A 27,715-nucleotide genomic window follows, 5' to 3' on the forward strand; every position below is an offset into this window, starting at 1 on the left:
TGGTAAACATTCTTCTTTATCAGTCCTCTGGAATTATGGTTGATCGGAGTTCTTAGATCTTTCAAAATTGTTTGGTTTTATACTATTCCTTTTACTATAAATTGTTCTTCTAGTTCTGCCACTTTATTCTGTAATAGTTCTTACAAGTCTTTCCATGTCTGTTTTAAACCATCTTTGCCCTCCTTTCTTAGTACTCAGTAGAAGTACTCCATTACATTCACACACTACATCTTAGTGGACCGTGTATATGAATTGTTATGGCTAAAAAAATTATTAACTGGTGGCCAGCCCTCTCATAATGTCTTTTGACATTTACCAAAGGGTTCTTAGACAATAACCATATTGTGAATCAGGGTCTTTTTATAAGGCCTTTCCACCTTGTCAGGACTTGCAAGACCTGCATTTGAAGTAAAAAAAAAAAGGGTTCAAATTCTTGTTGTGCCATGTATTAGTTATGTGATCTGAGAGTTTGTTGTGTTTTGCTTTCTTTGGTTAGTACCAGTGATATCACCAGTGTAGCAGATCCTTGTGGGGACCAATTTTTAACTGGGGAGTGTTAGCTAAGTGGCTCACCTCAATATTGGAGCAAAAAAGGAGACCAGCAGCCTCCCTCAAAACAGAACAGGATTTATTTTAACAAGAACAAACAAAAAAAGCCACACAAACAGGATCAGTAGGATCAATGGAACGGAAATAAAATGGGGAAAGGGAAATTATACAACCTGAAAAAATACCACCTCCCAGGAATCAGCTGAGAATATAAAGCCCCGCTCCTGTGGCCTTCCAGCTAGAATGGCGAATTCTCCTCCCCGCTCCCAGCAAACCCCAGCAGCCCCCAACCAATTGGCTGGCCACTCTGACAGTCACATGAATGCCCTCACTAGGCTTCCAATCATTGTAATTTTGCCAGGCTCATGTAGGTGTCGGTGAGTGGTGATGACATGAGGTGCCAGCGCCATGGCAACAGCTACAACCAGTGGGTGGAGCACCGTGCGGTTTGCGGAGCCCCAGGCCAGTGCAAGCTGAGGTGTTGTGTGTTTTTTTTTTTTAATTCTAGCCAAAAGATGGGGTCATAAAAACCTCAAATAACAATTAATTCTTTACATCCTAGATGGGAAAACTCCTTCTACTACTTGAGGTCAATAAATGCTCAGCAATTTATAGTTTTAGGGATTTGATTTGGATACAGAAGTAGAACTTGAACCCAGGGATTCCTGACTCTGAGATGAGCTTTATATCCATTAAGTCATACTGTGATCTTGGGAAAATCACTTAATCTATCTGGACTTCAGTGTTCTCATCTTTAATATGGAGTAATTATACTATATTATTTCAGGTCTCTTTCAGTTCTAAATCTATATTCCTATCACCCTTCCAGAACCCATGGACATTTACTTCCATGCCACAAGGAGTCATAAGTCTAGGACTTGAATTGAAATTCCTGGAAGAATAAGGTCCTATAACTAAGGCATTATAAGTTCCCTCTTCAGGACCTTCTGTAGCCTCTTGGCGGAATGTAGAACCAGTGTCCACTAGGCTCAATGCACCTATGAAGGTAGGGAAATGCAAAGGAAAGGAAATGCAAAAGATAGGAACAGTTGCATGAGATTCATGAGGCAAACCTAGACATCATGCCTACTGGATGAGGATCCTATATTGGTGCTGGTTAGAAGTATGAGTAATTGGGGGCAGCTAGATGGAGCAGTGGATAGAGCACCGGCCCTGGAGTCAGGAGTACCTGAGTTCAAATTCGGCCTCAGACACTTGACACTTACTAGCTGTGTGACCCTAGGCAAGTCACTAAGTATGAGTAATTGACTATTTTAAGTTTTATTTATGGACCAGTATTGTGTAGTATGTTTCCAGATTCTGATGGGTCTGGAACAAATAATCTTGTGACTTGTTCACTTGGGGACATATGGTGATTGTTACTTTTTATTCTGATACAGATCATCGATGAAAATGCATATTACCCCCTTTTTAAAGAAAATCTAAAAATGAAAAGACAAAAACAAAAGCTATGATAAATATGGTAGTTAACATTTACATAACATAAATATTGTTTATTTTCTAGAGGATTCTCTCCAAGGCTCTTTTTAAATAGAAAACTTCCCTAGTGAGTATGTAAATTGATTTAAGAAATTTACAAATTTTTTCATAAACAAACCTATTATATCAAGCAATGTATATCAGATATTTCTTTTCAGAACTAATAACCAAACCACACCACAGAGAGCTTGCCATTTTTCAGTTAAGAATCTTGATTTCTCAAGCACACAAGTTTAAAACATTTATATAGATTCATCTCTTTACCCCTCTACTACACACAGAGACAAACAGAAACATATGGCTAAATTGTAACAACATTCATGACCATGTCTAATATGCCAGGTAAATCCTGTTCATTTCTATATGAAAAAAAAGATCAGCAATATGGTTGGAAACACCATGTAGGTAGATAATGTCATCACCATTGATCAAAGAGTCATTTGACAAAAAAATATATTAAGAATCCTGGTAAAATTGACTTCCCATAGAAGGAAAAATTAGAACATTAAATATTGATCAACCTAAAAATAATAATAGCTAACATTTATATAGCATTTTAAAGTTAATAAAGTATTTTATAAATATTATCTTGTTTGATCCTCAGAACAACCCTAGGAGCTAGATTATCTCCATTTCACAGGTGAGCAAACTGAAGCAAAGAGGGCGTAATTGAATTTTTGAGGGGTGCACAGCTACTAAGTATAAAAGATGAAACTTGAACTCAGGTTTTCCTGACCAAGCCTGGTGCTCCATTTGCTGTACCACCCGACTTTTGTGTCCTGGAAACTTTACAGGTACAGCAGACAGAAATAGCATTGACTTAAAGGTCTTAGAAGGAAAACATTGTGATGGTTTTTCCTGAAATCTCAATCCTCTTGTCCCTCCAAAAACAATTAATTTTCTTAACACTGAAAGAAAATACAGAATATTTTCTTCACTGTATAATAAGAAAGTCAAGCATTTGACATTTTATTTGCCTGTCTGCCATATTCAATATGTAGTATCTTGTTTTGTACATTAATAACACATTTTCTATATTGCCTCTTGCCTCTAAGCTGTCTGGGAGAAAAAAAAATTATATACACATACACACATACACAAAGTCTGATTGGCATATACTATATTAAATTAAGTTCACAACAAATAAAATTTGCAATATTTGCAAGTGTCAAGATGTGGGAAAACTGAAGAATCATATGGATGATAGTCTTCTTTTTAAAAAGATGTTCTAAAAATTATTTTATGTGTATGCTAATTGCTCTCCCACATTTTGTTTTCAAAACTGCATTTTTAATTTAAGCATCTGTTGCTAGTATCGCACCCTAATGCTTCCTGATAGGAGAAATAAAGCTCTAAATTCCTACTCATTTCTGGGTGGGATGGTGTCAGATAGGGGAAGATCATTTGTGCTTAGAGTATGGTTGTCCTATCTCATCAACCAATTTCAGAAATTGGTTATTAAATATTTTTAATATTTCTAAAATCCATATTTGAGTTTTATTTGAAAAATAATTACCAACATATTCAAGCTCGTTTCTCTCATCTCATGTGACAAGAATACAAAAAAAAAACTTTAAAAAAGATAGACTGAGGGGCAGCTAGATGGCACAGTGGATAGAGCACTGGCCCTGGAGTCAGGAGTACCTGAGTTCAAATCCGGCCTCAGACACTTAACACTTACCAGCTGTGTGACCCTAGGCAAGTCACAACCCCAATTGCCTCACTAAAAAAAAAAAAAAAAAAAAAAAAGATAGACTGAAGTCAAATACTATTTATCAAGTGGAAACTTGAAGTTGGTATTAAATCAGTATCTATTAAAGTAAACTCAAGGCTTGCACCTTAATCTACCAGTTGCTTTTTAAGAGTTGGTACTGGATTGCCATTAGATCCCTCTCCTAACAGAGGAAATAGTTAAACAGCATTGCTTTGGGAAAGCATTTCATGACACGAGTCACTCCAGACTCCCCTTGCTAGACTCTCCTGGTATTCCAAAGCAAGTGGCTGACAGAGGACTGTGCTAGATTGAACCCCAATCAATAGGTAGATGACTTTCCTTGAAAGAGAGAGGAAAGGAAATGTTTAATTAATACTTATAAACATGGGGCCTTTCAGGAAATTTTGAGCTCAGAACAAGTGTGCAAATCTATCGAAAGTTATTTCTAAGGTCAGCTAGGTGGCACAGTGGATAGAACACTGACCCTGGATTCAGGAGGACCTGAGTTCAAATCTGGCCTCAGACACTTGACACGTACTAGCTGTGTGACCCTGGGCAAGTCACTTAACCCCAATTGCCTCACCCCCCCCCAAAAAAAAGTTACTTCTTGAAGTTGAGAATATGATTATTAATGATTTTTTTTTTGTGGGGCAATGAGGGTTAAGTGACTTACCCGGGGTCACACAGCTAGTAAGTGTCAAGTGTCTGAGGCCAGATTTGAACTAAGGTCCTCCTGAATCCAGGGCTGATGACTGCACCAGCTAGCTGCCACCATTAATGATATTTTTAACAATATCTCCAGATACAGACTCACAAGCATTCCTGAAAAGAGGATAGAAGTACATTGGAAATCAATACCTATACACGGTAAGGTAGGCATACCTTGACATGAGGCCACCCAACCTCCAAGAGAGAGGGCAAGAGAAAGAGGAGGGAGAAGAGAGGTGAGCAGTTCATTATTGCTCTGTTTGCTTTTGAAGAGATAGGTCAGTTTTGAACTGTGGAAGTCAAACCTTGTTAATGGCAACAACAAAAAAGCTGCCTCCTCAGTTCACTCACATGACACAACGCTGCCCTATTTTTCAAGATCATTGTGGTTGCAGCCAAGTGCAGCAGGGGTGCATTATTACACACAACCACCAAATTATCTCAAATGTAATTGAGGTAGTAATTGAAAATTACAGCATTGTGAAGAATAATACAATGGTATTTTAAGGTTTGTAAAGCACTTTATATACAATTTGCTTCTTAAAACCACTCTGGTTAGGTGCTATTATTATTCTTATTTTATAAATGAGGAGACTGAGGCCGGTAGAGGTTAACTGATCTGTGTAGTATTACATAGCTAGTCAATGTCTGAGGCAAGATTTGAACTGAAGTCTTTCTGAAAGAGTCAGTTTGATATATTGGATACATATATTTAACTTGGAGTCAGGAAAATCTGGGCTCAGATCCCACCTTAGACACTCACTAGCTGTGTGACACTGGGAACAATCACTTAACCTTTTTAAGCCCAAGTTTCTGTTAAACAAGAGGATTGGGTTCAGTGGTCTTGAGGACCCTTTAGAGCCCTAAATCTTTGACTCCAAAGGCAGTAGGAAGGCTTCTGAGAGAAATGATTGCTTCTCACTCGAATTAATAGCCAAGTATTAAAATTGGGGAGACCCAAGCTTTTTTTTCTCCTCTGTCCTATTTCCTTGTGCAATCTCCCAAGGACAGAGCTAATTAAAGATAGGTTTGACATTCTCCTCATTCTGGGTATAGCTACTTTATCCAACTAGATCAGACTTCTAATCTAAGGTAAAACTCCTACTCCACTGTCTTATGTTCAGGCTTGGGTTGGAAGTATAGATTCTTTGTTTAGATTGCCTAAAGCTGAGGGTGACTTAGAAATAAATGACATGGTCAAAGCTTGTTGGAATAGGTCCAGACTCTCATTGTCATTTTCATTCTCTCATTACTTGTTAACCAGTCAGAGTTGATTGCCATCCTCTGAAACACCCACTTTTTTCCAAGCCATATAAGCCTTGAGCCCTCCACCATGAGGGTCTTTGGAATTTGAGAGTGCCACTGACCTCCTTTATTAAAATGCTAGCATTATTAATAAAATGACTAATTATCCATAAATTATGTCTTTCCAACCTTTTAAATGCTGTATTTCCTAACAGAGTCACAAAAAAATCAAGCAAATGCTAAAAGTCTTCAAAGTAAAGCAAAGGACAACTTCAAAATGGTTGATTGACATCTTCATTTAAAGCAAGGGGTTGGACCAGATGATTATTTAAGTTATCTGTTAGCTCTAAGATTCTACCCAACTCAGGCAGTAGGTGACACATATTTATCAAATGCTGTGTCAGGCAGGTGGGAAATATAAACGAACTTAGCACAAACATGCTACCACTTTGTAAGCTGAATGCACCAAATTCTCATTGGAGGGCAAAGAGGAGAGACCACATTGGAAAACCCCTGGAGTAAAAACAAACAAATCATGAGGTATGAGGTTTCAGAGAAGATAGATAAATGGAAAAGTCACTCCTCCCTCTTCTAGTCTGATTTCTATATTTCTCTCAGTCTTACTATCAACATGAAGTGGAAGAAGTTAACAGGATTTTCTACCTCCCATCTGTCATTCAAAATCAAGGATAAAGCTTTATGTCTGGGTGGCATGCTGCCCTCTGAGGTAAGACCGTCTGTCCCTACAGGCATCAAACTCTCATAGTGAGGTGTCGTGCCAAGTCTATCTGATGTGGCATTCTAAGTGACACCTTCCTGCTGAGTCCTTTCTGGACTGTGATGGGAGAGAACTGGAGTTCCTGTGGTATTCAATGTATGAGACCAAAAAGTAACCATTTATTCAATGTGAGCATCTCTTTAGGAGATGCTAAAGCTAGAGAATTTTGAAATCTATTTCTATGTAGTCCCTATATAGACAGTGGGATGGTGGGTGAATGGAGAAGCCAGCCTCTGACTCTGCCAACAAGGGCTCTGTGGGCAACACCTACGCTCTGCTCCGTGAGAAGTTAGACCATTTGGATGGAATACCAGCCCCCTGCTAAGTTTAGCACATCACTTTTCACATTCCATTTACCAAATTCTCACAGCAAATTGTTGTATGACAATTTTCCCTGGGGGACTAAAAAACAGTTGAAAACACAGATTGCTGCACAAATAGGATAAGGAAATAATTATTTCCATAATGCTGTGAGAGAGGCTTTCCTTCCCTCCCCTCTATTTTCATTTTCCTGTACTCTTCTTACTGCATTATGTAGGAGTCAGTTCTGTCTATACCACATTTCCATCATGGATGACAGCCGACTGGCAATGTGCTAAGTGGTGGGTGGTTTCTTGGCGGCCATGCTGATATCAGAACCTCTATAACTAGGGTCTGTTGAGCCTTTCTTCTAACTACTTCGTGAAATTAGATGCTCTGGGATGCATCATCAGGATTTTGGATGAGAGGCCTAGAGAAAGAAAGATCGCAAAGTAGAAGAGAATCTAGAATTAATTTAGTACAATCATTACATTTAAAGAATGAGAAAACTGAGGCTTCAAAGAGAGAAATGACTTGCCCATGGTGACCCAGGTAGTAAGTAGCAGAACTTGGTTTTGGGCCCAAGTCCTCTGATTCCAAATAAAATGTGCTTTTATGAATAAAACAGGTAGCAAACTGAAACAGTGGATGGAGCACTGGGTCTAGAGTCAGGAAGACCTGAGTTCAACTCTGGCCTTAGACACTTACTAGCTGTATGACTCTGGGCAAGTCGCTTAATCGCTGCTTCTGTTTCCTCAATTGTAAAATGGGAATAATAGTAGTACCTCCCTCTCAATGTTGTTCGGAGGATCAAATGAGATTGTAATTGGAAAGTGCCTGACACACAAGTGATATATAAGAGATTGTTGTTGTTGTTTTCACTACCTCCCAGGTTCGTTGTGAGGATCAAATCAAATAACATATATAAAGTGTTTCACAAACCTTGAAGTGCTATACAAATACCAACTATTATCATACCTGATGGCTAGTGTATAATTTTGGCAAAAGAAGTGATGAAAGGCATGGTTTCAGAAACACCTAGGAAGACATATATGAACTGATGCAGACTGAAGTGAGCAGACCAGACAGAATACTTTATACACTAAAAACATCATAAACATGAAGAACCTTGAAATATTTAAGAATACTGATTAATGTAATGACAAGCCACAATTATACATAGTCAGTGATAAAGTATGTTCCCACTGCCTGAAAGAGAGGAAATGGACTCAATTTGCAAAAGGAGCCATGCATCTCTGGACATGGCCAATGTGGGAGTTTGCTTTGTGGGACTATGGTAATGTTTGCCACATGGGTCTTTTTTTTCCCAAGGGGTTTGAGAAGTTAGTGGAGAAGAGAGAAAATAATTCTTTGTTAATTGAAAAAAATAAGAGTGTCTCATAGGATTATCTAACTCAACATCTTCCTCCACAGAGTACAATTTTTAGATTCTTTAGAAAGCTAGGGCAGGTACAGCAGTAATATGAAAAGGAAGGGGAATTGCATGTTCACAAATAAAACTCAGATTTTCACCCAAAACTATGTCCAATTCAAATCTGAGATATTTTTCCCATATTTTCCCACAAATTCTACATTTTTAATTATAGAGCATTACCAAAGTTGTTTTAGAATGCAATTTCATTCTCTCCTCCTCCCCAGAGAGAAACTCATTAGTGCATTCTAATAAGTGATTTATCTTCCTAAAATAAAAGAAGGGACAGTTGATGACATTTGGGAGCAAAGAACACCCAGATGCTGAAGGATATTTGGGAAACTGATCAGTACGCTGTGTGGCAGCAGTTTGTCACCTCCATGCTCTCCATAGAGGTGAATGGACTAGTGGCATTTCCTCCTTCCACCTTGGGACTAGCCAGGAGCATGAGGAATACCCGCAGACAACCATGGGCATGCCACAGATCTCTCTGATTCCATTAAAAGTTCATTAATATTATAAATGGTAATAGATTAATTGAGTACTGAAAATGGACAGCCACTGTCTGAGAATTGTAGCCATATTTCAGGTTTAGTGATTCCATGTTTAGGGCAGCTAGGTGGCACAGTACAAAGAGTGCCAGGTCTAGAGTCAGGAAGACACATCTTCCTGAGTTCAAATCTGGCTTCAGATACTTATGAGCCATGGGATCCTGGGCAAGTCATTTCACCCTGTTCACCTCAGTTTCCTCATCTGTAAAATGAGCTAGAGAAAGAAATGACAAACCACTCTCTTTTTCCAAGAAAACCCCAAACAGGGTTAGGGAGAGTTGGACACGACTAAAACAAGAGAACAATAACAATAATTCTACAATATAGACTCAAGACTTCCTACCCTTTTTTAGTTTGTTTCACAGACCCCTTTGTCAGCCTGGTGAATCCTAGTGACCGTTTATTTTCAGAATAATGTTTTCAAATACATAAAATAAAATATATAAGATTGAAAAGGAAACCAATTATATTGAAATATACTTGTCAAAACTTTTTAAAGCAAGTTCACACACCCCAGGTTAAGAATCCCACAGAAGAAGCAAGGTGAATTTAAATAACCTTGTGTCTCAAACCTGGGTTTGAGACTGGGGTCTGCTCTTTACTGCTTACTGTCCATGAGTAAATCACTTAGGCAGCTAGGTGCTACAGTAGACAGAGCATTGAATATGGAATCAGGAAAACCCACATTCAAATCCTGCCTCAGACACTAGCTATATGACCCTGGACAAGTAAAAAAAAAAAAAACCTCTGTCTTCCTCAGTTTTCTCATCTATCAAATGGGGATAATCAGTTTACCTATACACCAACCTTATTCAAAGCATAAAATGAGTTAATATTTGTAATGTACTTTGTACATCTTAAAGTGCTATATAGAGGCTTATTGTCACTGTCATCATCACCAACACCTCCATCATCATTATTACTTAACCTCTCTCATCATGTTCCCTCATCAAGGAAAATGGACTAAGAATTCATGCATCTTCTCCAGGATTATTGTAAGAATTCAATAAGTATATAAAATATTTTGCTTTGTAACCATAGTGTTATACAAATGTATCTATGTATACCTTTATCATTGTCTATAGTCTTACCAGAAGGTTAATTTGCATTAGCTGAATGAATAAAATGACTCTTGTATTCAAAGATAGAGAGACATATGTGTCCTAAAGGTAGAGGAAAATCATATGCCTAGAACACAGAGAAAGGAAGAATAGTATTGTGTTTTGGGCTTTTCCACCACTCACTGGCAATTTTATAAACCCTGTCATAATCAATAGTTAATAAACATTTATTAAGCACCTATTATATGCCAGGCACAGTGCTAAGTGTTGAGAATACAAATACAAAGAAAAAAATAGAGTCCTTCCCCTCAAGAAACTTACAATATGATAGAAGAAGACAGTACATTAAAGGAAGCTGAAGGGGCAGCTAGATGGCACAGTGGATAAGGCACCAGCCCTGGATTCAGGAGTACCTGAGTTCAAATCCGGCCTCCGACACTTAACACTTACTAGCTGTGTGACCCTGGGCAAGTCACTTAACCCCAACTGCCTCACCAAAAAAAAAAAAAAAAAAAAGGAAGCTGAAAAGGGACTGGGGGAGGCTTTGAGGTGCCTAGCTTGGGGCTGCGGTGGACAAATCAGTCAGAGAAGTCCCAAGATGGTAAAGCCAGGTGAGAAATAATATTATGCAACATCAAATTATGCAAGAGACACTTCTCTTACATAGAACTAGTCTAAATTCATTTGGAAGAAGAAAATATCTAGAATCTCATAGGAAATAATGAGAGAAAAGTACAAATGAAAGGGCACATCATGATCCAGTATTTAATAAATACATATATATATATATATATATATATATATATATATATATATATATATATACACACACACACACATGTACAAATACACATACTGAGGGAAAGAACCACTTTTTGGAAACAATGGTTGAGAAAATTTAAAACATCTTTGGCAGAAATTAGGTTTATAGCAACAGCTTATATCATAATAAGTCCAAAATGAAAGGCCACATGATTTTAAAAATTACAAATTTTACAAATATGACTAGAAGAAGAATTCTTAACCAAATGATAAAGGAGATCATAAAAATAATATGGATAATTTTGACTATATAATGAATTGACACAAATATATAATCCTAAGAGGTATTTCCTAATAGATAGGTAATCACAAGATATCAACAGTTTTCAAAAGGAGAATTTCAAACTATAAATAACAGAGAAAAGCATTCTTCAAATTAATGAGAAACCAAAATGCATATTAAAACAGTTCTAAAGTTTCAAGTCTAATTATGAAAACTAGCAAAGAAAACAAAATAATAAGTGTTGGACATAATATATAGAAAGGGCATTCTAATAAACTATTAGGTGACCTGTAAAGTTGTCCATCCATTCTGGATATCAATTTGGAATTATGCCAGAAAAGTGACTGAACGGTCCATTCCCTTTGACACAGAGATCCCACTAGTAATTATATACTCCTGAGATAGTCAAAGGCAAAAACAATATATTACAGGAGATTCATAGCAGCCTTGTTTTAAGGGAACAAAGATTGGACACTATATGGGTACTTGTATAGTATATCAAAGTAATGAAATATTAACATACTATAAGAAATTATGGAAATGAAGAATTCAGAGAAATATGGTAGAATATATACAAACTGATTCAAAGGGTAGTAAGCAGAGGGTGATATTCACAATGACTACAACAAAACAAATAAAGAGATCATAAAAAAGGAGCATGAACCCTGAGTAATTGAAAAACCAAATTAATCCTCAGGGAATAAGTAATGAAATATATTTCTTCCTTCACATTGAGAAGCAGAGGATTACATGACTGACTATTGTATAAATTTTCAGTCACTATATTGAATATTTTCATTAATCATTTTTATTTGTGACAAAGGAGGAATCAATTTGAGGGCAAAGGGTTTAAAAGACTGTAATGCAAAGACAAAGGACATCAATAAATTAACATTCTTTTTAGATGCTAACTGATACATCTTAGTGCTCTGTCAGGGGGAAAAGTCTATGGATTATCACTCAACAGCTTGTCTCCACAATAACCCAACTTTGTGTTTTTCATATAGTTTCTCACCACCAAAGTCTTTGTTACCTTCAAATGGTTCAACATCAGAAATAGATTTGGTTTGGACAATGGAAATGGCATTAAAGAGGATGTATTACCATTTGTTTTACCATTACAACCTAAGGATTACTGCTGCTTTTCAGCTGACTTGTAGCTGAAACTTCCTCTACACACTGTCTCCCCCATTGGAATGTGAACCCTTATCATCTTTAGAGAAAGGTAGAAATGATTAAGGGCATCTAAGTGGTGCAGTGGATACAATGCCAGACCTGGAATCAGGAAGACCTGAGTTCAAATCTGGCCATAGACACTTGCTGGCTGTTTAACCCTGTTTGCCTCAGTTTCCTCATCTACAAAATGAGCTGGAGAAAGAAATGTCAAACCACTGCAGTCTCATTGTCAAGAAAACCCCAAATGGAGTCATAAAATGAGACACAACTGAAATGGCTTGAACAACAACAAAGAGATGATTAAACATGGCTCACTGATCAAATATATCCTGTGGAATTCAAAGGTCACTAGATTGAGGGCCAGCCTTAGGATAAGAAAGATGAAGATTCAACTCCTGAGTTGAACACATATTAGCTTTATAGCCATAGATAAATCACCTACCCTCTTGGCACCCCACGGGAACTCTCAGGCACCAAATAAGTTATGAATGACTTTTACTTTTTCCATGGTGGAGTCATTGCCCCACTACAAATGGAATTATATCCCAAAAAATCTCTCCTGATCCTCCCCCGCCCCACCTACTTCCAAATTGGTATTCAATATGAGGATATTGAAGAAAACTTGCTCTATGTGGAGTCAGAGGACCAAAGTTAAAATCTGTATTAGACTAGGACTCTTGGGGGAAGCTAGGTGGCACAGTGGCTAAAACACCAGCCCTGGATTCAGGAGGACCTGAGTTCAAATGTGACCTCAAACACTTGACACTTACTACCTATGTGACCTTGGGAAAGTTACTTAACCCTCATTGCCCTGACCCCCCCAAAAAAAAGGAGTAGACTAGGACTCTTAACCTATCTAGGCCTCATTTTCCTTATCTATAAAATAAAGTGGTTAGACTAGATGAGTCAAAGGTCTATCTCAGACCCAAATGTATGTAACCATGATCTTCATTTGTGATGGGAATTTCCATATCAGGAATTCCCCACATTAACAAAACCTAGGTATGGATGAAAACATCTGCCCATGAAAAAAGAGCAACCAGTTAGGAGATCTGGGTGCATACCCTGGTCTAATTCTTGTACTTGTGGGACCCTTGCTAACTTCTTTTGCCACTCCTTTACCATAAGTAACAGGAAGACTGAAAAATCCTTGAGAACAAGTGAACTAATAAGGTGTTTGATGAAATCTCAGGTCATGAGTAGGAAGCTATCTCAAGTCCCTGAATAGGGACTTAGACTCTCCTTTCCCTAGCATGTTTTCGTTCTTAGTTCATCGTATTTGTCTTTCTTCTATGTATGACTTTTTTTTTATTCTGAAGAAGAATGAAATGTAGAGTCTAATCTTAAGACAAGAGCAACCGGAAAAGCTTTCCTCTATAGAAACCCCAGGCAAAATCGTCAGTTATCTATCCTTCCTCTTATTCAGAAAAAACCAAAACCCTGAAGATGTCAGAAACCCAGGAGCCAAATAAGAGAATAAGAGTGTTTTTGTTTTAGCTTCTTTTAAAAAAAAGTAATATATCCAATAAAGAGCTTCTTGAGATGCCAAATAGAACAATTTTGTTACTTAACAACATGTACTGTTGAGGTAAAAAATACTGTAAAGTTTTTGCAAGTAGCTAGGCAACAGAAGAAAATACCACTTAACAGAATTGCTGTTTATTATGCTGTTCCTGTATGGATTTTACTCAGCATATCTCACGGTGAAGAGAGCAACTGTTTATAGCAGAAATTGCTTAATGTGCTCATGGCTAGAGAAGGCAAATTAGATATTAGAATAAACATGTTGACTTCTCCCACAAGCAGCCATTAATGATTTGGGGTCTAGTCATGAATGCTTCGGTAAATCATGTAACATTTAATCAAATGTCCTCCACTGACTGAGACAATTGTCATAAATATGGACTCAATGAGCCATGAAATCCATACTTTCCGTTTTCCCAAAGAATGTGAGTGTTTCCGCAGTCAAGTGTAACTTCCTAAAGGCTTGTAAGATTGAGCACATGCTAGCAAGATGCCATGAGATGCATCCAGACTGAGGGCTTATTTCCAAGGCAGCAGATTCTGACATGAGACCAATAGATAGCTTCATTATGTTGAGATCTATAGTACAAAGACCAGAAGCTGTAGGGTAACTGGCTTCATGCCTGGTTGCTCTTAGCAAAATAAGGATGAAGGGAGTTAATTTCATTCTCCTATTTTAATTCCCAAAAGCATATCAATTTTTATATTTCCCACTTATGTGACAGTATGGAGGTTTTCACATTTGTATGCGTGTATGTATATCTCTCTTGCCAAACTACCCACCCTCCCTTCCAATTCTGGCTGTTGTTGTCTTTCCCCATTAGAATGTAAGCTGCTTGGGGGCAGCTAGGTGATGCAGTAGATAAAGCACTGGCCCTGGATTCAGGAGGAGCTGAGTTCAAATCTGGGCTCAGACACTTGACACTTACTAGCTGTGTGACCCTGGGCAAGTCACTTAATCCTCATTGCCCTGAAAAAAAAAGAAAAGAAAAGAAAAGGGAAAAAAAGAGAAGAAAAAATATAAGCTGCTTGAGGGGTGACATTGACAGTTATTCTTGCTTGTGATTTTATACTCAGCACTTAGCACAGTGGCTGGCAGGTAAAATACATTTAATAAATGTTCTTTCATTCATTAATTTATTCATGGTTGGGGAGGGGAGGGAATACAAAGCCAGGTCCTGCATTTATCTTGTTTGTTGTACATGGTTGTTTTCTTGTTGTCTTCCCAACTAAACTGTGAGCTCTTTGAAAGTAGGGGTTGTCTTTTTGCCTTTTTCTGTGCTTAACACAGTGCCTGGAACATAGTTAGGGCTTAATAAATGCTTGACTTGACAGTGCTATGACATTTTCCCAAATGGCAGAGCAAAGAAACTTGTATTTTCCTAGTTAAATGCAAATACCTTTAAAGTCTGGGCTCTATATTTAACCATAGAAAAAAATTGAGGCAATGTGATATTAGTTGGGAGAGTATGGATTTTGGAGTCGTGAAGATCTGGGTTCCAATCCTGCCTCAGATGCTTACTAGTTGTGTGACACAGGACCAATCTCTTACCATCTATGAACTTCATTTTCCTCATGAGTAAAATGGGGGCTGTGGACTAGATGACATCAGAGTCCCCTTAACTCTACAAATCTGTGGATGGTGATGATTGTGGTGGTAGTGACGATAATGGTGGTGGTAATGATGATGCTTCTGGTGATGATGATAATAATAACGATGGTAGTAGTGATGGTGGTGATGACTAGGAGGATAGCATTTATATAACCTTTTACGTTATACAAAGAGATTTACATGTTATCTCATTTGATTTTTATAATGATCCCATGAGGTAGTTGCTATTGTAACTATGATATTATGGATGAGAAAACTGAAGATGATAGAGGTTAAATGACTTGCCTAAGGTCACATTCCTACTATGTATGTTTGATTTGGGATTCAAATGCATGTCTTCCTCACTCCAATTCTGATACTCCATCTAATCTGCCACAGAGCTGCCTATGATGCTATGATATCATGGAAAGAGCACTATTTTTAGAGTCAAAAGGAATGCATTTGATTATGGGCCTTGCCACTGATTCAGTGTAACTTTGGCCAATTCAGTCAACCTCTCTCCACCTCCCTCAGTTTCTCCACCTTTATATAAAACCAGGAAATTGGACAGATGGCCACTAAAGGTACTAAGAGGGAATTTCAGGAAAAAATGTGGTGGTTCTACTTTATATGTTGAAATTAATTTAATGGAAATAGTTACTAAGCAATTTAGTTGTTCATGTTGAAAATTGGTATTTAGTTTTTATTAAAACATCTAACTTAGAAAATAAAAATAAATGATTATAAGATAGTATTAATAGCTTTTCTTAAGCCCTCATTAGGAAACATTTTTACTATCTTCTCAGAATCCCACTTTGCTACAGAGAAGGGTCCTAGTGACCTGCAGAGCTCCCTCGACATCCAGAAATCCTTGAACTAGACTGATCTTGTAGGACAGGTGTTAATCTCCCTCATGTTCCCTGGGTGAACAAAAGGGCAAAAAAGGACTGAACAGCCCAGTTTAATTTTCTTCTACTAAAAATCCATCCTAGAATAAAATGGATAAAATAGTTTTAGGAGAATTCAGGAAAATAATCATGTACTCTTAAGAGGAAGAAAAATTGTGTAAATGATAGCAGCATAGCAAGAATGGCACTGGGCATATTGGTAGGTAGTCAAAGAGATCAACTGTTTCTAATTATCATCATAGACACAACTTTTTGGAAATTATGCCGCACAAATTATTGACATGGGAAAGAGGATCAAAGGGAATCATACCATTTAGCGTAGAGAAAACTGCTGTGTAAGATGGATGGTGAGGGCCATGGCCTTGAAATCAGAAGACCTATGTTCAGGTCTTGCTTTCTTGACTTTCTAGTGTTATGAACTTTGTTGAATCTTTTTCCTCATCTACACAATAATGCCTCCCCTGCCATCATGATTACTATATGGGTAATTAATTATTTTCTAGATTCCTTGATATCAGGTAGAAAGCCAGAATGCATTGATATTCAGTTTGACATTTTATCAGGAACATCTGCTATTAGCACAAATCGGAAGATAGATATAGATACAGATACAGAGATAAAGATAGATATAATGTAGATGTAGGTGATGATATATATGCTATAGATATAGCCCGCTGTGCTCTGATGTTATAGGAACATTTGTATATGGAGGATCAAATTAGATAGGATTTATGAATATATCTGGGAACTAGTAATCAGAAAGCCCTGCCTCAGTAAACTTACAAGTTGTGTAACCCTGTGCAAATCACTTAGTTTTCTCATCTATAAAATGGGGACAATAGTGGTGCTTGTCACAGTGGGTTGTTTTGGGGATCAAATACAATTTATGTAAAGCCCTTTAAAGTGGGAGCCTCATATAAAGTACTTATGTAAAGCCTCTGAAGTGATTAAAGCAATATATAAATTCCTGTTGTTGTGATAAAATGCTAATAAAATGAATAATATGGAATATTATTCTGCCACAAGAAAGGACAAAATGAACAGTTTTAAGGAAAACTGAGAAGACCTTTTCAAAATAGTCCAGAGCAAAGTGCTTGAACTAAAACAATTTATCCAATGATGACAACATTCTAAAGTAAAATAACTTAGAAAGATTTCAGAACTCTGGACAATGCAATGATAAACCATGAAAGATAAAACATACCTCTAACCTCCTGTCAGAGAGGTGATAAACTTAAAATGTAGGGAGAGACATACATTTTGGGGCATGCCCATGTAGGAATTTGGTAAGTATTATTGTTTTTCTCCATAGTAAGGTAATAGAAGGCATAGATTATAAATGCATGTAAATGGGGGCAGCTAGGTGGTCCAGTGCATTCAGGAGGACCTGAGTCCAATCTAGCATCAGACACTTGACACTTACTAGCTGAGTGACTTTGGGCAAGTCACTTGACCCTCATTGCCCTGCCCCCAAAAATGTATGTAAAAGTAAAGAAAAAGAAGGAATAATCAAATGTGTTATGAATTTGGCAAATATCTATTGAGCTGTATTAGGAATTGTGGAGAATAGGGAAGAGGATAATCATTTTAAGTGTCTACTACATGCCAGGTACCGTGCTAAGTATATATGTAGATAGATAGATATGTATGTTTATGTGTGTATGCATATATATATATATATATATATATATATATATATATACACACACATATGTGTGTGTGCATATACCTAATATGGAACCCCTTCTATAACCTGTCTGGCAAACGGCCTTCTAGTCTCCATTTGACTCTCCATTAAGAAAGATCTAATACCTCCCAATTCATCCTGTTCCACATTGGAAAGCACAAACTATTAGGAAGTGTTTCCCAATATCAAAACTAAATTTCTATCTTTTCAAAATCTCTACATTGCTCTTGGTTCTATAGCCATGTCCAAGCAGAACAAGGCTAATCCTTCTTCCATATGAGAACCCTTCAAATACTTGAACACAACCATTTTGTTCCTCCCACCCCTGAGTCTTGTCCAGGTTAAATGTTATCAGCTCCTTCAACATAGTGATGGCCTCACAGTACTTTATCATCCTTGTTGTCTTTCTCTGTATGCTCTCTGCCTTATCAATGAATTGCCTAAACTGTTGTGCCCACAAATAAAAAGAGTAAAAAGAGTACTCTGAATGTAATATGACTAGGACATAGTACATATCATTTCCTTATTCCTGGTAGCTGTGACTCTCTTCATGTATCCCCAAATCATAGTATCTTTGGTGGCAAGCAAATCATACTATTGACTCTTCTGTAACTTGTAGTCCAGTAAAAGCCCCAGATCTGTTCCCAGCAAATGGCTGTATATATTTACCTCCCCTGTGAAGTTCACATCTTTGTACCCATGTACAATATAAAACAGAATTCCATCTTTATAGTTTTGGTCCATTGTTCTATCCTATCGAGAACTTTTTTGATCATGATTCTGTCATTCATTGTGTTAGAGATCATTCCAGAGGTGTGCTGGTAAATGTTTAACAATCAGCTTTCCAAAGTAGACACTTTTAAGCTTAATCTGTGTTATGAACATTGTTCTCATCACTTTACATCTAGACCATCAAGAAAACAATATATCAAGCCCTGATTTATAGCTTGCTGATTTCTGAGGTGTAAATGTTTGCACTGAAAATTTGATGATTGGCTCTAGTGGGCCAGGATGAGCTGGCTTCTGCACACACATGATCTCTCCCAGCTTTACATTATTAGGAAACTGCACAAACATGGCAGTTGGTAATTTTGTCAAGGTCAGCAATAGAAATGTGAAATACCACAGGACTAAGTATCATCCTTTGGGCACCAACCAAAGAACACCTGCTGAATTGATATTAAACCATCAATGAACATTTAATGAATATCCATTGATAATCTTTTTTAATGATCTGTTCTAGAATTTTCTCATTATTACATCCAAGTGCCCTGCTTTGAATGTTGCAGACTTTATTCTCTTCCCTTTTCTAAAGATCCAGAGAGCATTTTCCCTTCTTCAGTCCTATAACCCTTTTCCTGTTCTCCACACTTTCAAATATCACTGATAGTAGCTCAGCAATTACATCTGACAATGCTTTCACTAATCAAGGCTGCAGTTTATCTAAGCCAGATCAGTTGAGCTCCTGAAGTCAGAGCCTCTTGTACCACCTTACTTAGATCAACTCTCTACTAGTTGTTTTTTTTATTCTGTTGTTTCTACTGCAATGGCCTTTCTTCTAAGAAGAGGAAACATAAACAAGTAAAAGAACTAAGCACCTTTGTCTTCTCTCTGTTGTCAGTTATTATCATCCCATCCAGCCTGAGAGAAATCTTGTGATTCTGTTTGTGATGATCAAGGTGTGGTTCTTCATTATGGCAAGACATAGAACTAGATGACCTCTAAAGGGCCCTTCTATCCCAGACTTTCTTCCTTCCTTCCTTCCTTCCTTCCTTCCTTCCTTCCTTCCTTCCTTCCTTCCTTCCTTCCTTCCTTCCTTCCTTCCTTTCTTTTTTTTGCAGGGCAATGAGGATTAAGTGACTTTCCCAGGGTCACACAGCTCTAGTATCAAGTGTCTGAGGTCAAATTTGAACTCAGGTGCTCCAGAATCCAGGGCCTGTGCTTTATCCAATGCACCGCCTAGCTGCACCCTATCTCAGACTTTCAATGTGTATTAGCATGTTCCACTTATGAATCATATTTATTTCATGTGTCTTTAGAATAGACTCCCAAGTGCAAAGTGTTATCTATTGAACATTAAATATTGACTCATCAGAGAGATATTTTTTTCACAAAAAGCTTTTCAAGTCTCTTCCCTTCCTAACCCATCCAGTATCCAAGAAAAATTGAAAAATGGAAAGAAATCCAAAGCTTTTGACCTTGATACTATCTTAGGAAAAATCTTCATTTATAGAAAGGTAAACTTTAAATTTGCTCTTAACGACATGGCAAAACAATTTTTTGATGGGACCAAAATCCAGGACTACCATGTCCTTTCTGTCACTTTTTCACATGTCCCTAAGACTCTGAGAAGTAGAAGTATAACCAATCTCATCTATTCCATGTCTTCTATGCAATATACTAGATGTAGGGTATAGCTATTATAGTGCATTTGAACAAACTAATGCTTTATACCCACCAGCAGTATGAATAACAAATAGTAATACCCCTTTTCTCTCTTTTGCATCAGTAATGATGTTTTTCACCTTGTATGTATAGATAGCCAGAATATCTTTCATGCATAGTCACAATAACATGATCATAGGTCAAGAAAGAGATATTTCTCTGTCACGACAGAAACATTTCTGTCACATTGTAAGAATCTGAAATTCGAGTATGAATAAACCTAGGTTTCTATTGAAACAAACTGTCTCCAAGCAATATGTAGAAGTGGAGTTGTCATGTTTTTTTGGTGGCATTCAAAACATATACATGGATAAAGACTTGAGCTGTTCTTTCAGAGGCTAAGTAGAGGAATCCTGAAGTCACAATTGAAAAAAGCTTATCAGATAAACTTGCCCAGAAATGATTGTATGGCTGAACAGAATAATTGTTGGCAGGACACTGTGGAATCCAAATCCTTCTCATGAGTTACTGCAAAACCTGCAGACAGGAGAGGCATAGCATGTGATTGAAATGTCAGACAATCAACATATGGCAAAAAGGTTAGATAGTAGAATTCTGATTGAAAAACTTGCCTCACAGGGCTGTTGTGAGGAAAGTGCTCAGAAAAACATACAGTACCATGTAAAGGTGAGCTATGAATCACAATATCATAGAACGTTCTAGCCAAAGGAGACCTTAGGGATCATCTAATACAAGCCTTTCATCTTCAAGATGAAAAAAATAATGTAAAAGTTAAGGACCAGAAAGGTGATATGTCTTGCCCATGGTCATACAGATAATAATCATCAGAGTTTGTCTAACTCTAAATCCATTACTCTTTCTGTTTGTTCGTTTGTTTGTTTTTTTTTGGGGGGGGGGGCAATGAGGGTTAAGTGATTTGCCCAGGGTCACACAGCTAGTAAGTGCCAAGTGTCTGAGGCCAGATTTGAACTCAGGTCTTCCTGAATCCAGGGCTGGTGCTTTATCCACTGTGCTACCTAGCTGCACCATTACTCTTCTGGACTAAATATCAAACTTGAGAATTCTCCTGATCTAATTTGCAGATATCATACCATCACATGAGATATAGGGGTGACCCTCCTTTTTGATGCATGGACCATTTTGACAAGTAGGACTGAAAAATGGTTAAGAAACAGGTCTATGGTCATCTCGCAAGCTCATTGGAGCTCAAATTCAACTCTTCTGCTACCAGGTTTTATCAGACATGCTTACTCTTTAAGATATGAGGCCACAGGTAGAATTACTAGTGCCAGTAGATTGTTCCCTCTCCCCTAACCCCAAAATGTGTAGATTATCCAGTAGACCATCAAACCTAATGGCTTGTTAGCTTGGTGATTTACTTATCGAGCTAAACTCCTCTGGCTGTGAAAGCCTCTGGGACTTAAAAAATATTGACAGAACTTGTAGAGTTTGATCCAGGAAGTGTAGGGGTACAAACTAAAGGAAATAAAAGGGGGCAGTTTGAGCAAAACAACAGTAACAAAAAAGCCAATTTTCAGTGAAAAAATGTGTACTTAAATCAGATCACAGACTTAGAGCTAGAAGGGAACTTAAACACTGGTTAGGATAAGCTGCTAATTTTACAAATGAGAAAACACAATTCCCCCAAAGTAAAGTGGCTGACTCAAGGTGATACAAATAGGAAGTAGCCGGGCTAAGATTTTAACCCATGTCTTCTGATTCCAAAGTCAGTGATCTTCTCAGTATTCCAAATTGCCTTTAGTTTTTTTTGAAGCAACTATAATTTCATATTTGATGTTTTAGAGGAATAATAATATTAGTCATAATGTTCTCACTGAACCCCTATTAAAGTGATGCGAAACAAGATTCTATGAAACATAGCTTGGAAAACCTTGCTTTACAGGAATATAGCGCTCTTTTAGGGCCTAAATCTAAAAGAGTAGTCAGAGGAATAAACAAAATTTAATAACCTCCATATCATTTTGTGGGTATTGCTAGAAAACCCAAAGCTATTTATGAAGTAAAATATGAAATAAGATTTGGTAATTATATCATTTTAAAATGTCATTATATTGTAAGCTTCCTGTGAGCAGGGCCCACCATGGTTTTATATATTGTTGTATCCTCCTCACCAACTAGCACAATGGTTTGCCCCTGCATTATGTTTTATTGAATTGAATTGTATTTGTCAATTAAACCTTCATCTTGACCTTGTTTCAGCCACTGAGAAGAATGGTCATACACGGATGTTGCCATGATCCCAATCTATTCCATCTCCCAAATTTTGATGCTATGAAATTACTGTCTTTGATCACAATCACCCGGGGGCAGCTAGATGACGCAGTGGATAGAGCACCGACCCTGGAGTCATGAGTACCTGAGTTCAAATCCAGCCTCATACACTTAACACTTACTAGCTGTGTGACCCTGGGCAAGTCACTTAACCCCAATTGCCTCACTAAAAAAAAACAAAAACAAAAACAAAAACAAAAACAAAAAAACAAAACTGATCACAATCACCCATGTTTTCACTGCTCCAAACCCCTTGTTGTTATTGCTGAATTGTTTCATTCATGTCCGGTTCTTTGTGACCACTTTGGGGTTTTGGGGGGTTTTTTTGAGAAAGATACTGAAGTGGTTTGTCATTTCTTTCTCTAGCTCATGTTACACTTGAGGAACTGATGTAAAAACAGTTTAGTGACTTGCCCAAGGTCACACAGCTAGTATGTGTCTGAGGTCAGATTTGAAATCAGGAAGATGAGTCTTCCTGATTCCAAGGCCATGCTCTATCCACTGTGCCACGTAGTTACCCTTTCAAACCCCTTATGTCTTTTCGGAATCTCCCTTTTCGTTATAGCAAAGAGAGTGCATGATTTGGAATCAGAAAGACATGGGTGCAAATCCTGCCTCAAATAATTATTAACTGTATCCCGGGAAAAGTCACTTAACTTCTCTGTGCCTCAAGTATTTCATATGGAAAATTATGAGCTAGATGATTTCTAAAGTCCCTTCCAGTTCTAAATCTATAATCCTCTGTCCTATGATGTACATAACGAGAGCTAATTCCATTGTTTCAATTCTTCCAGTTAAGGAAGGTTTTGAGAATCAGTAGGGCAGCTATCTTGTGAATTAGAGATTTCATGTACTCTGGATGTAGATACTTTTTCTTCCTGAACAAAAGTTCAGAGACTTATAAAATCTCCACAGGAATAACTTCCTTTTCTTTTCATTTGTCATTTGGATTGTGGGACTATATAAGAGGAAGAGTTGATGTTGCATCTTATTGCATGGAACTACATGAGGTAAACCAGTGGCCAAATACTTGTTGTTTTGCTCCAGAGGAAGAAAACTGTCATTAACACCAGGTTACTTTGATCTCAAGCTGTTTGCAATAGCAGTTGTTTCTCTTATACCCAGAAGAGTTCGAGCCCCTATGAGCCACAGACCTGGGGGAACCATTTAAACTTTCATGGCTGGTGGCAGAATAAAACTGAGAATACTCATAATCTTCACCACAGGGAAAAACTAGAAATAAAATAGTTGAAGTTAGCATTTGCAGGGGGTTTCTCCTCTTAGAATTTAATTCTAGGAGAATCATGGTCATTAAACTTTCAGAGTAGTTTGAAGAAAATAAAGTTATCATTCATTCATTTATTCATTCAATAAGAATCTATCAAATACCTATTGAGAACACAGACTATACTAGGTATTTGGGACCAACAGGGGGGGGAAAGAAGATAAATGCTCCTATTCTCATTTAGCTTATATTGTTACTGAAGCTACTAAATAGACAAACACTCAGGTAAACATGCAGACATACACATGCACTTACAGAAAATTAAATGATGAAGTAAATGCAAAGAAATAGGTGAATAGGAACATAATAAACCAATGCAACAGGAAATATATCTCAAAGGAGTCAAGATTCAGAGAAGACACAACAGAGAATATCTTACTCAAATTATTTCCAAAGGATATGTGGAACTTCTACTAGAAATTTTTTGGGACCAGATGGAAAAGCAATTGTTCCTACTGGCATAGATATGAGTTTGGTTGAAGTGAAAAATATATAATAACACAATGAGTAATGCTCACTTAATCAGCCATGTGGATGTTGTTTAATTGGCAATGGAAAGACACATAGTAGATATAAGCAGACTGTGAAACAACAAATAAGTCACCATAAAAAGATAATCTCTCATTTGAGAAATATATAATCAGAAAAGAAAATGCACTGATCATGTGGCAAGAGCAAAACAAGAATTAATTAGCCCATGCATTCCATTGATATCTTTGAAATCAGTCAGGAAAAGACAAGGAAAGCCTTTAGTATATTTGTTAGGCCCCAGGTAGTGAACTTGTGGGAGTCACCTACCATAAACAGGCATGCATGATTTGTATTTTTGTTTGTTTGTTTGGCTGATTGGATTTCTCTTTTAAAAATAATAAACATTTTTATTTATAGTTTTGAGTTACAATTTTTATCCCTTCTTCCCTCTGTCCCCCCCTCCCTGAAGTGGCAAGCAATCAGATATAGGTTATACATGTAAGATTATGTAAAACATTACCATATTAGTCATTTTGTATATAAAAACTTGATTAAAAGAAAAAAGTGAAAAATAACATGCTTCAGTCTGTGGTCATCAATATCAGTTCTTTCTTTGGAGGTGGATAGTATGTTTCATCGATAGTCCTTTGGGATTGTCTTGGATCATTGTATTGTTGAGAATAGTTCAATCTTTCACAGTTCTTTATCAAACAATATTTCTGTCACTGTGCACAATGTTCTCTTTGTCCTGCTCTCTTCACTATACATCAGTTCACACATGTCCTTCCAGGCCTTTCTGAAGTCATCCTGCTTGTCATTTCTTATAGCAAAATAATATTCATTCACCATCGTGTACCACAGAGTGTTTAGGCATTCCCAAACTGATGGGCATTCCCTTGATTTCCAATTCTTAGCCACCACAAAAAGTCATACATGACTTATGATCTTCATCCTTTTAGGCATGAGAAGACAGATCCATTTGAATATATGAGGGTTTATAGTTGCCAACCCCCAAAAAACTGGAATTGGGGAAAAGGCTGTTTACCAAGAGATAAAAAGACTTACTGGAGACAAGATGATTCACTTCAAGCATTTAAAGAGGTAGTATATGTACAAAATATTAGACTTGTTCTGCTTGGCCCCAGAGACCATTGCATTGATGATATAGATTCACAAAAATGGAGGCTTGGAAGCTACCTCAAGCACCATCTAGTCCAATTCCTACATAAAAAGGATTCTCCACTATAACATACACAATAAGTTGTCACTCATCCTGTACTTAAAAACCAGAAAGTAGGGGGAACCCACTATCTTTTGAGGCAAGCCATTCCATTTTGGGATAGCTCTAATTCTTAGGAAGTTTTTCATCTGCTTCTGAGAAAAGGAATAAACATAGCTGAATAAAAATGGGACACGCTGCCTTGTGAGTTGAGCATTATTGGAGGTTTTCTGCCCAAGGATGGGTGATCATTGGTTGGATGACTACATCATTGTAGACATAATTTCTGCTTCAAGGGGTGACCAGACTCCATAGTTGTTGATCACTCCCCACCACAACACCTTACAGCTCTAATTCTAAAGCCCTCTTTTCTTTAAGGTTTTAACTATTCTGGGAAAGCCATGCATTTTTGCATGTGTAGGAGTCTTCCTTTTCTCTTGGCATCAAGCTTTTTCCAGATGCATTATTTTGTGTTTCATATTTATTTACTGCTTCTTTGACTTTGGTCTCTGAAGAATCCTTGAATTTGGAGAGGATCAGCCAGCAGCCTTCACTTTCTGTGAGGTCCTAAGGCTTAGAAATATAGGGGCAGCTAAGTGGCGCAGTGGATAGAGCACCTGCCCTGGATTCAGGAGGACCCGAGTTCAAAGCCGGCCTTAGACACTTGACACTTACTAGCTGTGTGATCCTGGGCAAGTCGCTTAACCCTCATTGCCCCGCAAAAAGAAAAAAATACATACATACATATATATATATATATATATATATATATATATATATATATATATATATATATATATATATATATATATATATACATGATGCTAGGATGGGAAGGCAAGGAGATTACACAACAAAGGGGCTTATTAGAAACTTTTTGAAGTAATACATGAACCTCTTGGAGGTAGAAACAGGAGCTCTTCTCAGTGGTGCTGTACAGCACCTCAGTTCTTTCTACCTCTCCACTAGCTCTCACTCTTGATCATGTTGTGAGCTAAGACTCATCAGAGATTGAACACTTACCCATGACTCTCATAGCATAAGTCTGGAATCCTGACGACCCCCCAAGAGCATCCACGGACCAGCAGACATCCAAAAGAGATAAATGACCATGTGTCATGTCATTAGATTTACAGTCTCCCCTCAAACAGCTGAGGCTTCCCTGGTGATCCAGAGATGACCAAGCGATTAATATAGTCTCACGAGTGGACAAAAACCCATCTAGTGGCCCAATAATGAATACAGCATTAACACTCAAGCACTCGAATCCTTAGAGTTTCTCTTGGCATTTCTCCTTCCTCTGCACTATGCTGAAATTTAGAAATGCAAACTAAAGTCACTATAGCCTAAAATGAGCTTCAGAGGATATCAAAGTCTTCTTTCAGTTGTACACAGTAATATAAGAAACCAAAATAAACATTATGCATATTGGTTCATGGTGCCTGGGGGGTTGGGAAGTAAAGTGAAAGTGTTTAGATTACAAATCATTGCTTATTTCATTTTCATTCTCTCTGTTTTGTTTCTAGATATTTCCACACCATATACTTAGGTATTCGAAGCCGCCGGAGCGGGGAGAACGACAGATGGCGGTTCTACTGGAAGATGGTATATGAGTATGCAGATGTGAGTATGCTGCATTTGCTAGCCACCTTTCTGGAGAGTGCCCCGCAACTGGTCCTGCAACTCTGCATTGTCGTTCAGACTCATACATTACAGGCCCTCCAAGGTAAGGGCTCGCCACCATGGTTTTGGGCATTTGCGGGAAAGATTCTTAATGACTGCTTATTTAAAAACTTCAACTGACTGTCTCAGTGCTTTTCTGTCAAAACTCAGGCCATCTTACCTGGACTGAAACATAGAGATGGCTGACTATGAGTGTACTTTAGTATATGAATGATATGTGATATTTTCTTCACCCTTCTGTGTCACAGAGGACTTATGAAGAAAAAACTCTCTTTGACCCTTAGACTGATCTCTTCATCAAAAGAAAGGGGGAAAAGAGGGGGTTGTGATTTTCCACTAATAATAGACTTAAGGCAATAGAGCCAACAGTATCTCGGATGTTTATGATGGTATAATGCTCCAAGGTTACAGTAGATCCATGGTATATTCACTGGGGTTTATACCAAAGAGTAGAAGCTAGAGCTGTCCTCATAATGAATCAAAGAGGTGTTGATATGAGATCATAGAACAGAAAAGGGCATGGCCATTGTTGTCTATGTGCCCCAACATTTTCCAAGAAAGATACAGTTTCTAAGTTCATCATTAAATCC

At 37.6% G+C, this 27,715-nt stretch overlaps 1 protein-coding gene across 1 annotated transcript in view; it reads left to right on the forward strand.

Moving 5' to 3' along the window:
• Positions 1-27,715, forward strand: part of XKR4 (XK related 4) — a 512,953-nt gene that overhangs the window by 286,628 nt on the left and 198,610 nt on the right. Inside the window, 1 exon segment of the mRNA XM_043976223.1 lies at positions 26,969-27,168. Within this exon segment, the coding sequence (XP_043832158.1) occupies positions 26,969-27,168 (200 nt within the window).

This window comes from Dromiciops gliroides, chromosome 1, assembly GCF_019393635.1.
Source record: "Dromiciops gliroides isolate mDroGli1 chromosome 1, mDroGli1.pri, whole genome shotgun sequence".
Taxonomy (NCBI): Eukaryota; Metazoa; Chordata; class Mammalia; order Microbiotheria; family Microbiotheriidae; genus Dromiciops; species Dromiciops gliroides.